The sequence below is a fragment of the Artibeus jamaicensis genome, unplaced genomic scaffold, assembly GCF_021234435.1.
Source record: "Artibeus jamaicensis isolate MK-2021 breed Jamaican fruit bat unplaced genomic scaffold, CSHL_Jam_final contig_548, whole genome shotgun sequence".
Lineage (NCBI taxonomy): Eukaryota > Metazoa > Chordata > Mammalia > Chiroptera > Phyllostomidae > Artibeus > Artibeus jamaicensis.
The window spans coordinates 3432336-3445199 of record NW_026521883.1 but is presented as its reverse complement, the minus strand read 5'-3'; the positions used below and the strand labels follow the sequence as shown (position 1 = coordinate 3445199).

The window sequence follows — 12864 nt, the reverse complement described above, 5'->3', positions numbered from 1 at the left end:
CAGGTGCCCACAACCTCACCTTGCGCAGAGGCAGGGGCAGGGGCAGGGGCAGGGAGGCCCTAGGAATGGTAATAAGCACAGCAGGGGGCCAAAGCAAACCAGAAAGAGGGGCAAGGAACTAAATTAGCCACACACTCAACACCTAAGCAGGTCCTCACGGAATCCCTCCTTAAAGTTCGATTTATTCTCATATTTTCAATAAGACATTTTCCCCTTTATCTACATCCAGCTATCTCCTCCCACCCTGCCAAAATGATCTGTTAATGGTGCTTGATTTTCTTAAAAAGATGTTGTATCAAGGACTCTGAGAACAGCTCTCTCACTAAATTCTACTCCTTCTACAATTTAGTAGGGAACTTGGGAAGTATTTATAAATACCACTACTTCTTAAATAATGTGACTCATAGAAACAGTATTTACTGATATGCAGTGTTATTGCCACATCTTGTTAGATGATCAGAATTAGGCACACAGAACACCACAGTTTACTAAATAAAACAGCAAATAAGAGGAATGTGCCCTGCATTTTGTTCTGTCCTGGGTCCTTCCCCATACAGTGCTCAAGGTCTCTCCTAATGTTAAATCTTCCCACGAATGTTTAATTTCCAAGTATAGTTTTGAGGTTTTGCATATCAGACAAAAACACAGGTTTTTAAATGCTTTTCAAGAAAAATAAAAATTATACACAACCTTTTTTGCAGTCTCTAACATTGAAAAAGTCACCTTGCTTGGCTTTGCTCTTTGCTTTTCTTTCTTTAAGTTCACAAACTTACAGAGGTAGGGGGAGAGGGGCTAGTATATTTGCTATTGTTGTAGTTGTTAATGGTTTCATCAGCAAAGCTTGAGTTCTTTTAACAACAACAAAAAAGGAGCAAAACATGTTTTCTACAATTTCTCAAAGCTGGGAAGCTTGAGCTTCTGTGAAATATACACAAAGACTGTTCCGAGACATGTCTATACATACTATACTCTAGATCATCAATTAATGTGGATTCAGTAACTGCTGAGCTTTACGTTAGTCAGAAATAAGTGAAGTTCAACTACGGAAAGAAAAGTACTCACAGAAGAAGAAAGAATGTTTCTAAAAGCTAAGCTTTCAAAGCTTCTGACACTGATTCCCCACAACACAACAAACGTGAGGTACTAAGAAACCCTGGTTCTAAGTTTAGAGAAATTCTGTGAGATAAGGGCCTGTAAGATTGCGAAAGAATTGAAGGGGATGGGGGAGGAGAGGAGGGGAAAAGTAAACAGAGCTGGGGAGAGGAGTGTCTGACTGTTTTACTGGGCTCTGGGCATTTAGCACTTAGTTTCATTCATTCTTTCAGTCAGTCAACAAATTCATGTCTTTTACAAGCCATCCCTGAGACAAGCACTTATTACAGGTGGCAAGCATTTAAATAAAGGCAAATAAAAGAAGAATTTAAAATAGATTTTCAGATCCCAAAGTACTGGCCAAAAGCCCGTCTACTTAAAAGCTACCCACACCCAAATGATCACCTTTAAAGTTCTCACTCAGTTCCATAAAACTCGACATCTGATTGCTGAAGAGTGTCCGTCCCAAGTCCTGAAGGGCTGCCCCTCCCCCCAAGCACTCCCGACTGGTTTCCAGACCGGAAAGGTCTTCACATTCCTGGAGGCAAGCCGTTGCAAGAACCCCACATGCTCTGTCTCTGAGGGGAAACCTTCAGATGGGCTGCCAAGCCCTACAAAAGGGTCACAGGTTCCCAACTCCTCCAGGCGGCCAGAGAGAGAGAGGGGCCTCCACAGGCAGAGGAGCAGCCCCAGAGGGTCAGGGCCAGTGACTGCTGAGCTTCAAGACTTCCGCCATCCTGTTATCAGGAGAGAAAAGCCAGAGCCCTCAGCAGAAAGCAGGCAGGAGTCTAACTCCTTCCAGGTATAGGATGTCACCAGTCAATATTGCCTTGACACAGGGCAGAGCTGAGCTGATGGACATAAAACATGCCCATCTTTGAGTTTCTAATTTTTGCAACCCATCTAATTAATTTCAGTCATCTAGTGAAAAATCAGAACCATGCCATTCCCTGTCCCAAAGGGATTTGCCTATAGTGGCTTACAAAAATTACAATGAAAATTAATGAGTAGGTTGACTCCTAAAGGGTCATCAGGCTCTTTTCTCTCTTCCTTGGGGTCACATGCGTTCTACGGTTGCAGCATCGCTGACTTCTGGCCCCCAGTGTTCGATGTCAACACTACCCTCCATTCCTCGGTATAATTCTCCATTTCCCATTAGCTGCATGATACTGTCACGTGCATGATTTTCCCTCATTTTCTGTCCTAAACCCTATAAATCCTGCCCAAAATTCACTTAAGTGCTCAGTACTAACATATTCTTCCTGACCCTTAGTCTTTGGCAAAACTTCAACATTTCTTTAACCACTTTCCTTATATGTCTCATTGTGTATGTGTTCATAGCTACATCTCAGACCCTGGTTAAACTCTTTCCTGTAGACTGCAGACCTCCTCTCTTCTAGACTTCAGTCCCAGAAGTCAAAACACTACAGCAGAGTCCTGCTTCTACCTCTCATTCTCTCTGTGGATCCAAATGCCCTCTCTCAATTACTATCATCCTTTTTAAATAAGTCAACATGCCTCCGTCCCTGCACTGAGGCCTCCCATGGGCAACCTTCAGTTCATCTTACGTTACTGCCCCATGACTCCTTCATCCACTCTGCAGCCTCAGCTCTCCCAGCAGCCTTCTCCCACACCCTAACTCAGATCAGTCTCTCCTGCTGCCCCCTCATCAAGATCCATTCTTTCAGCCCAATAAACTGAAGTCATTCCCATACCTCACCGATCTGTGTAATCAGTTCTCTATAAACCCCATCCCTCAAACAAACCAAACAATATTCCCCTTCCCCAAAAAAGCACAACTAAAGGAAACCCTAGCCCTCTTTATGTCTCCTGTAAATAAGTTCTTTCAATGTCAATATAATACCATGACTCCTTTGCTCTGTCAACTACCTATGACAGCTTGAGGAATCTCAGATTAACTGAGTTGATAAACACTGTTTGTTCATATTTTTAGATGCAATTACATCTTGACATCTCTGCAATAGCAGCTATCACACCCTGGTACAGCCACCATGAATATTCACAGAGGGAAAGGACAACTGAAATTGTTAAGTGGTAAAGATGCCATTCCTCTGATATCTTCAAGTTCCCAGTAACTTTGCAACATAAGGTTAATATGCCAAGGTTTAAGAAAGCCATGTAGAACTCTTTCAAGCAAAGCAGATTACTTGCCAAAATCTACCTCCAAAGAACTATTAGAACAAGAACTCAAGTCATAGAGTTCTTTAAAGTATTCACAACACCCGTCAACACTGGTAATTGAAAAAACATTCCCTCTTCAACAGAATCCTCAACTCCTTTCTAAATGAAACAAACCCTGAAGCCAACTCAGCATATGGCAATGTCTGAAGATTGATTTTAATTAGAAAAGTGGAAGAGAGGTGGAATCTACAAATCTTCCTGCACTCCCCACCCAAAAAAAGCCCAGACAGAAACTGCGGTTTGGAAAACCTTGTATTTAAAGAGTCCTTATGTAAAGGACTCATATCACAGCATCCTTATAAGACAGAAGTAAAAGAACCAGAACCTAGTCCTGTCAAGCCAATGAAGGGGAACGTGGCTTGGCTGAGCATCCACACCAGCCAGGCCTCAGGGTCTACAGAAGCTACGTGAAAACATCACCGTAGTTAACCCTCACAACAATCCTGTAAGGTCGGCATTGCTACTCCACTTCACAGCTTAGGAAGCTAAGGTTGAGCCTGAGTTGTTGTTTCCAAAATCACTGGATAACCTTTCATAAATACTTTTTCTTTCAAAATGTTTTAGTATCTTTATTGTTTTCATAGCCACCTGGCAAGCTGGATAAGAGAAGCATTATTCCCGCACTATGAAAGAAATTGAGAAAAATAGTTAACAAAGTCACGTCTGTATTGTAATTTTCAGTTTCAAATGAGCCCCAACAAAATTGGAACTTAAACTCCAGCGTGATTTCGTCACCCCAGAGCTGCTGCACAACTGCTCCTCTCCCTTATTCATCTCACTCAGCTTGGTCTTTCTAGTCTGTGTTGAAAAAGTGAGACAGAACCAGCTGATTTTCTCCAGAGTATTGGAACACTAATTGGATTCAACAGTGTCCTTGGCAGCAGACTTCATTCCCAGTTCATTCTTCCTTTGAATGCAATATGGTTCCAAGGACTCTTCTGGTACCAAGATCACATCAAGACACTAAAACTCCAACCTTATTTACTGGATCTGAGCAAAAGGCACAATTATTTTGTCTTCATCACATGTGCCAAAAAATGGGTCTTGCATGAAAAAAGTCTGGGTAAAAGTAATTTTTAAAAAAGCTAAGAATCGCCCTGGCTGGTGTAGCTCAGTGGATTGAGCACTGGCCTGCGAACCAGACAATCAAGATTCGATTCCCAGTCAGGGCACATGCCTGGGTTGCAGGCCAGTTCCCAGCAGGGGATGCACGAAAGGCAAAAGGCAACCATACATTGATGTTTCTCTCCCTCTCTCCTTCCCTTCCCCTCTAAAGATACATTTTTTTAAATCTTTAAAAAAAAAGCTAAGAATCAAGAAATCTGTATTCTAAACCTACCACTGCCTCACTAAGAGCAGAATTTTGGGCAACAGCTTTAATTTCTATTTGCTCTTATCTGTCAAATGTAAACAAGAAGTCAGGTGGTACTTATCTTGTGGGATTGTTGCGGGAAGACAGTATGATAAAATATTATCAGAATTAATGAGATAGCTTGAATAAACAACCTATATCATTGTGTCTAAGTAGCCAGTCTTTCCTTTGTGCCCTCACCTTTTCAATACAGTCAGAAAGAGCAGCCTTAACAAATACTATCATTCTCCTGCTCTAAATCCTACAAAGGCTGCCTACTGCCAAGAAGCCGAGTCCAAACCCTCAGCACAGCGTGACCTGTCCCACCCCATGGCCTTTCCAACCTCCCTTCCTGTTTAGTAACATGTACCACACGTAACGCCCCAAGCACATTCTACCTTCTGGCACATGGGTGATGTGTCATACGCCGTCCTTCTTTTGGGAATGTTCCACTCTGCTTAACTCAGATTCAAAGCTACCTCTTCACCAAAACCTTTCCTGATTGAGTCCCCTAACCAGGGTGGGGGAGAGTTAGTCTTCTTAAGGCCAAATGCTACTACACTTACCATAGTGAATAATAATCAATGTCCCTACTAAACTTCGAGGTCCTTGGGAGTAAAGAGGATGACCTTTCATGGAGTCTACATCAGTCCTGAGATATAGTAAGTGTGCAAAAAAGGTTTTTTGGATGAATAAATCCCAACTATTTTTAAATGTAAGTTACTTACGCACACATATATGAATATGCCACATATATGATATAGGTTTAGAAAAGAAGACGGGAAGAAAATAAACTATTAGCAGTGGTGACCTCTGGTTAGTGAAATTATAAGTAATATTCATTCTCTTTTCTAATTTTTTATTATAGGTATGTTATACTTAGTTTTAAATGCTTTTAAGTGTATAAGCAAAAGTAAATGAATGAATGCAACCTAATGGTGGGGGCCTTACCTGATTCAACTTCCTGCAGTTCTCCACCTAGCCCAGTGCCCTGCCCAAACGAGGTGCTCAATAATCTTTCTGAATTGAATGTGTTCTGTTGAATTGAATAATTGAAATGTCAAACCATGCATTAAAAAATTAATAAGCAAAACTAGATGTTGCCTGACAAAAAAATAAACATAATTTCAATCAATTTTTATTTCTAAACTCCTTTGCGCAATACAGCCTTTAGGGAATATTTCTCTTACAGAATGGCTACCATCTTGAACTCCTCAGTGAGAGTGGGCAAGGCACTTAATCTCTCAGGGAGGAGATGTGTCATCTTTCTGCAGCTAAGAAAGCTAAATAGATGAGTTAAAACAGAGATAAGTTGTGAGTATTTCAGCCCTTGGAGTATGACACTTTAGAGTCAGGTCTAGTTTCATGGAAGGAAGTCCCATCTGCTCCAGGAATGAGGCAGTTTACCAGTTGCCAAGCCACTTGGGCCCCACCTGATGTCCATTTGGAGTACTTTAAATGTTTGCAAAAGCCTAAAGACTGGGAGTTTGTTTTTTTCCTCAGGTAGAGACTATAAAACAAATTGAAGACAGTCTTCTGTAAATTAGGGGGCATGTAAACCTGGAGAGCAAGCTGGCGACAGCTATCAAGAACCTTATAAAAAGTGCATCCCTCTGGCCCACCAATTCCAAATCCTAGAATGTCAATAAGGACATGCACAAAGATTCAGCTTTTAAAAAGTGCTTCATGAAATTATTTATAATGATGAAAATTAGAAATAACCTTAATAATCACTGGACACAGTGGTAAATCCACTGGTTGGAATATTAGGCAGACTTTATAAATAACATAGAAATAGATTTACTGGCATTGAAACATATTCACAATATACTATTTAGTGGCTGGAAAGTAGGCTATAAAACAGTATGTGCGCTGTGAACTCATCATTGTTAACAGACAATGATATAAATACAGAGATTGATAGGAAAAAAACCTCTGGAATATATACAGGAAAATGTTTAACAGTGGTTATCTTTGAGTGGTAGGAAAATGAGAGGTTGTTCTTTTATAAATTGCTTTCTCTTTCAATGAACATATAATTAGAAATAATTCTTGTATACTTAGAGGTGATTCTAAAAATAAACAACCAAACAGCAAACCGCCTTGTGTTCTGAGGGCCTCTGGCATGGCATCTGCGCTGGGGCCCTCTCATCCCCTAAGCACTTTTCCTTGCTGAAAGACGCCACCTCTCAGATCCTCAGTGGAAGCCTGAAGGCTGCACTTCCAAGCCATTTCAGCCCTGGTGCCATCAAAGGATAGCTACATCAGGTTCAGCTCAAGAGCAGACTCAGAAAAAGTGGCTCCAAGCCAGTCTCTGGGTGCCAGCCCAGAATTCAAGCCCATCCCTCAACGGGCTCAGCAGCCAAGCATCCCTTGTCACTTACCTCTCCCGAGGGAGGTGTCCCGAACCTGACCTCCTCGTAGGCGCCCACCTTCTCCCAGGTGGCCAAGAAGGCGTGGGTGGGGGTGAAGTCAGAGGCTGCAGCGCGCGGGAAGCCTGCGCGCACGTATCGGGCGGCCAGGCTCAGCACTTTGGGGCCCGTGTCCTCGCGGTAGAGGATCCTGCCCCTGCCCTGGCTCGTGTCGATGTCGGCCAGAAAGGGGGCGATGGCCGGAAAGTCCGTGGGGAAACCATCGTCCACATACTGGGTCTCCCTGGGGAAGTCCTGGGTGGAGATGATGCCGTTGGTGCCCACCTGGGACAGGAGGGGGACAAAAGGTGACTGACGGTCGCTTACTCTGCAAGAAGCCCAAGGGCGGCCACCACAGGTCTAGCTAGACATGTGCGCCCACCCTGCCTCTCATGGAGGCTCCGAATATGAAGATCTCCCAATCCCATAGCCTGGTAGGCCGACTCCTGGTTCAGGGCCACCAGAGCAACTTCAGCCCGTGTCGCACTTGCCCATTCCTACCGTATAGCACGGCGCAATAGATCCAGGAGCTCTAAAACTCATTCGCACATTTTCTCCCATTCCGCACAACCCTGGAGAAAACGTTCAGGACCAGGAGGGAGCACCCCAGCTCTACAGGCGTGCACAGCCTTCTCACTGCCCTAACTGCAAACCCCACTGGCTGCCATAGCAACCCTACCTTCTTTTCTGTCTGGAACGCTTGTGTGGCAGCGAACAGTTACTGCTCTCTCACTCGAGGTAAGAAAAAGCAGCGGGTTTGGTAGCTGCATCGCTGCAAAGCCAGGTCCCACCCCAGGGGCGCTCCGGGACAGCAAAGCGTTTGCACTATTTCCTCTCCCCCGAAGACAGGCGTTGGAGGAGATCCACACACTACGTGGGCCCCTGGGAAGAAGCTGCGAGAAATCTGCCGAGTCGCGCACCCAGAGGGGAACGAACTTACGTAGAGGTATCTGAACTGGGCATCGTAGAAGCGCAAGGGACTCGCCAGCTTCACTGCTGCTGAGCTTTCGTCGTCGCCTTCATTCAGGAGCTGGTCCCCCTGGAATTGCCCATAGGGGAAGAGCTCTCCTGGTTGCAGCGCCGAGGCCTGGGACAGAAATCGTAGCAGCAGCAACGGCTGCAGTAGCTCCAACAGCGCCCGCAGCCCAGCTGCCTGATCCCCTCGCATGCTCGCTCTGCCCCCGGGCTGCCCTGCAGCACTGTGCGTCCTGGCCCGCCAGCCCACTATCTGCTCGGCTCGAGCCTCCAACCTGGACACCCGCGGGTGCCGGGGTGGGGCGGGCCTCCAGGCCCTCCCAGCGCGCTGACTGGCTGAGGCCCTGCGCGGGGGACCAATCACCGGCTCTGAGAAAGTTCGGCAGCCGCCGCCGCATCTGGTTCTCGTTAAAAGTTTCTAAGGCAGGGGTCGCGGAAGCGGGCCGGCTCTTACCCTCGGAGAGGTGGAAGCCGGTGGCCGGGAATTCCCGGAGCTGCTGCTTCTCCAACGCCTCCGCTCCAGCAGCCGTCCCGGAGGCACTCCCTCCTTCCCGTCCTGTCTGCCCCTCGAGCCCGGCCTCCGGGATCAAAAGGCTCGCGGGTTCCGAAGGCGGCGCTGCGAGGAGCTGACCTTCGCGTGAAGCCCGGACCCCGCAGCGGCCTGTGTGCAGCAGCGCCCCCCACGCGGCGGGCAGGGCGAGGGTGTGTGCCGGGCACCCAGGCAGGCACCCGTTGCCCTCAAAGCCAGCTTCTCTGGCCGGGAAGCAAAGGGAATTTGTCGCAGTCGCACCCTCCTGGACCGCTCCCCTCCACCCACAGACGCCCTAGAGAGGAGCGCTTTTTTGTAGGAAACCGGAGGGGCAGACTCCAAAGTTCCGTCCGGGTCGAGAGCGCTGTTTACCTTCCCCAGGGAAAAACCGCACCTGGGAAGAACATGAAAAGCGCTCTGTGTGATCGGCTCCGTTTTTGGGCGTGGGGAGGCATCCCGTTTGGGCCCCGAGCAGACGTGGTAGAAGAACCGCGGGGGAGGAGAACTGTGGGCCTGGCACCCGCAGCCTACAGGCGTCGGAGCCGCCCTTGCCCCCAGACACCGAGGTAGAACCCGAGCCGCGTAGGGGGACTGGAAACCCGCACAAACCGGCTTCAGGGGTGTGAGGGAAGTCACCCACCATCATCATTCCCCCTGAGAAGCACCGGGAGTCGGACAAGATTTTATTACCACTTTTATTATCAAGAGCTTGAAATTCCCCAGATAGTCTGTTTTCTCTCTCCAGTCCCTCATGGGGTTCTTGGAAGCAAAGGTATTTAAAAAGAAGGTAACAAGCAAACCTTTGGAATTGCCTACATCAGGGGTGTCAAACTCATTTTCAGCGCAGCCACATCAGCTTCGCGGTTGCCTTCAAAGGACGAATGTAATTTCAACTCCTTAACAGTTAAGGAGTAGTTTACATTTACACAGTCCTAAAGTTATTTCGGCCCTTTGAAGGCAACCGCAAGGCTGATGTGGCCCCCGGTGAAAATAAGTTTGACACCCCTAGTCTAAAGGGACATTCAAAAGATTGATTGATTGATTGTGTATGTGTGTGTGTGTGCACACGTGTAAGTTTATTCCTGTTGTATAAATCTTCTTGGGCCTACGAGGCCAAGCCCTAAAAACTTTGAAGATGTCAGACTGTGAGATTCACAGAATCAACACAAAATAGAAAATTGGCCCAAAGCAGTTTGCTTCCACAGATGGTAAAGAATTGTGTATTGGTGTTACAAAATGTATTTGTGCATATGTGTGTGTGTGTGTGTGTGTGTGTGTGTGTGTCCTCATTTCTTTGGGGGCTAGGTATTTTTTATTGTATTCAGGAAATGAAGGCTCAAAGACATGAGGTGGCTTACTTGCCCATAGTCACCTAAAGTTACTCCTTAATGAAACCCCTCACTGGCTCTCTAGCTTTTCCAACCCTCAATTGAACGTAATAGCTAACCCGTAGTTAGTTGTAAGATGCTCTAGGCTAGAGGGTCAGGCAGGCCCTAAGATGACCTCCAATGATCCCCATTTCCTGTTGTTCATTTCCTTGTGTAAGCCCTTCCCCTGGAGTGTGGGCTGGCCTAGTGACTTCCACCCCACACCGAGGCGGTAATAGTGATGAGAAGTCACTTCAGTGCTTCGGCTACATCTGTCTTGATGGCAGCAGACTCTCAGTGGCTTCGATGAAGGAACCTGTTACGTTGGGAAGGGCAGCATGGCAAGGAACTGAGGCAACCTCTAGCCAACAGCCAGCAAGGCTGTGTATTCTTCCAGCAAACATGTAAATGAGCTTGGAAGTGAATCCTTCCCCTGTCATATCTTGAGACAACACCTTAGCTGTGGCTGACACTTTGCAGCCTTGTGAGGAACTCTGAAGCAGAGGACCCTGTTAAGGTAGGACCCAGATTCCAGACCCATGGAAACTGAGAATTTAATAAATATGTATGGTTTCAAGCTGTTATGATTTGGGATAATTTGTTATGCAGCAATAAATAAGTGATACAGCTAAACACTATGCTAAGGTAACTAAGACTTAGAGGGGTTAAAAAAAAAGTCAGTTATTGTGACATGACTGGTAAGTACCAGAGCTGAGATTTGAACTCATTTCTGTCTGATTTCTAAACCCCTGCTATTAAGCACTAAATCGTGTTGCCACAGGCCCATGGGAAGGCAGTTCTCACCTACCTCTCTAACTTCAGCTCTAGCCATGGCATATCTTTCAGCTGAGACTTTAGTTCTCAGTTGGTTTGGAACATTCTCACATACAAGTCCCTCTACCTGTGTGACACTGTTCCCAATCAATCTCATCTAATCAACACTCACTCATCCTTTAAGACCTGAATCAAATTACTTTTCCCTCAGGAAACTTTTCTGGAAACCACAAGTCTGACTTAGAATCCCCTTCTTCTCGTACTGTGTGCCCTGCGATGCCCATTATCCCATCTCCAATCATACATATCTCTATAATTCCTGATTGTCATATGTGCCCCTTACTACCACCACCGCACTTTGAGGGCAGGGACTTAGTCTTATTCATGGTCTGTAGCCATACCTGCCTGGCTTATTGGAAGAAGCTTAAAAAATGTTTTTTAATGAGTGATAGCAAGCCAGCCAGCCAAGGACTAGGATCCATGTCTGGTGTCTCAGTGAAACATTCTTTCCCCTACAGCACCTTTCCTGCTCTTCTGACCTGAGTTTTCTAATCCTCTTTACCAGGCTGCCTAGCAACTCACCTACCACTGCTCTCCATTCTTTCATTAATTCGTCTAATAACTATTTCCTGCAGGTTTACCATGACAGACATAACTCCACGAGAAATAACCTAGTACAAGATGTGACCCCTAACCTTAAAGAACACATGATCCAGGGAATATATGGGGGGAAATCAATGCTGCCATATAGCATGGAAAACAGGAACAAGGGACCCTTGGACCAAGATGTTACTAGTTCTGAGTCTCATGCTGACTAGAAAGTAGGTCCACCAGGGAAAAGGCTGAAGTGAGCAGTCCTGGCTCCCTGTCTGCATAAAGTGGCTGAATTCTCCTTGAAATATGAGGCTTTCGGCAGCTGTGCTTAAGTAGACATTCCTTCAAGCTCTTATTCTAATATTTTTTAAAGACTCTACGGCACCAAAAGAGTGGTTTCTCCTTTAAAATGTCACTTTGTGTCTTGGGGGAAAGAAAAAATTTGTCATAGCTATTCCACTGGTCAAAGTAAATACTGAAGAAATACTTCTCTTGTATTCACAGTTCCAGAGTATAATTTCCGTGACCCGCCAGACTGGCTAAAGAGGCAGAGGCCCCTTTCAGGCTGAAGGTTAAGTCCTCTTGGACTGGGTCTTCACAGTAGATTTGAGTTTTGCTTGAGATGTAAGATTATTTAGATGCAGGATTTTTATCCCAAGCCGGAGATGGCACCAGATACCTTCCCAGTAGACCTCAACAAGAGTCTCCACGGTTGTCATTTTTGTGTGGTTATATTTCTGTATTAAATACCAACCTTTCCAGTGTGATGAGAGTTCCTGTTATTTTAACCAAGAGAATGAAAACACATTTGCTCCACAGTGTGAAATAGATGTGGGTATTTAAGAGCAAGTTCTATGTATAGCACTGACTTGTGTGTGTATATGTTTGTATTGGAGGTGGGCTTGGCAGAAAAAGTTCTGGTTCTCATTGCACACAGTGATTCTTTGCATAACTTTACTATCCTTTAAATTCCAGGGTGGGTGTGTGAGCATGTAGAAAAACATAGTTGTGTAAATTAGCACCTCTCCACAAACTTGGGCTAAATTGAAATTATGTTAGGGGGATGGAAAGCCACATATTCCTCAGAAACTGTGAGTAGTGCTCAGGATATATTTGGAGGTCATTAGAATGTAAGGCATCCCCCCTACATCTCAGCTACATTCTAATGACCTCCAAATATATCCCAAGCCCTAAGCCTTCACTGGAGTTTTTGATTTATATCCAACTCCCTGATGAATATCCCCTTGAGATTATACTTCAAACCCACATCTAGGAGAACTACATGCAGTACTCAGAATTTCTGAGGTTTTAGTTTCAATTAATGGCAACAACACCCATTTCTTCTTTATTTTCTTTTTTTAAAATTTTTATTTAGTTATTTTTCAAGTACAGTTTTTTGTCTATTTCTCCCATCCCAGCCCCCCCCACCCTGTCTCCACACCTCCCTCCCACTTCCTCCCCCCTAGTCCTCATCCCTGTGTCTTTCACACTTGCTCCTCAAAATTCTTCTTTAGTTTCAGTGTTAGGTAAGTTAGCCACCAACGCTTATTCCCAACTTTCTTCTGCCTT

The 12864-nt window shown here is 45.5% G+C and overlaps 1 protein-coding gene across 1 annotated transcript in view; it reads right to left on the bottom strand.

The window, feature by feature from the left end:
• NID2 (nidogen 2) overlaps window positions 1-8313 on the bottom strand; it is a 56090-nt gene extending 47777 nt beyond the window's left edge. Inside the window, exons 1-2 of the mRNA XM_053670127.1 lie at window positions 7997-8313; window positions 7030-7341 (exon numbers count right to left, since the gene is read on the bottom strand). Of these exons, the coding sequence (XP_053526102.1) occupies window positions 7030-7341; window positions 7997-8224 (540 nt within the window). The 5' untranslated portion in view covers window positions 8225-8313. The remainder of the gene's footprint in view (window positions 1-7029; window positions 7342-7996) is intronic.
• Window positions 8314-12864: the final 4551 nt, after the last annotated feature.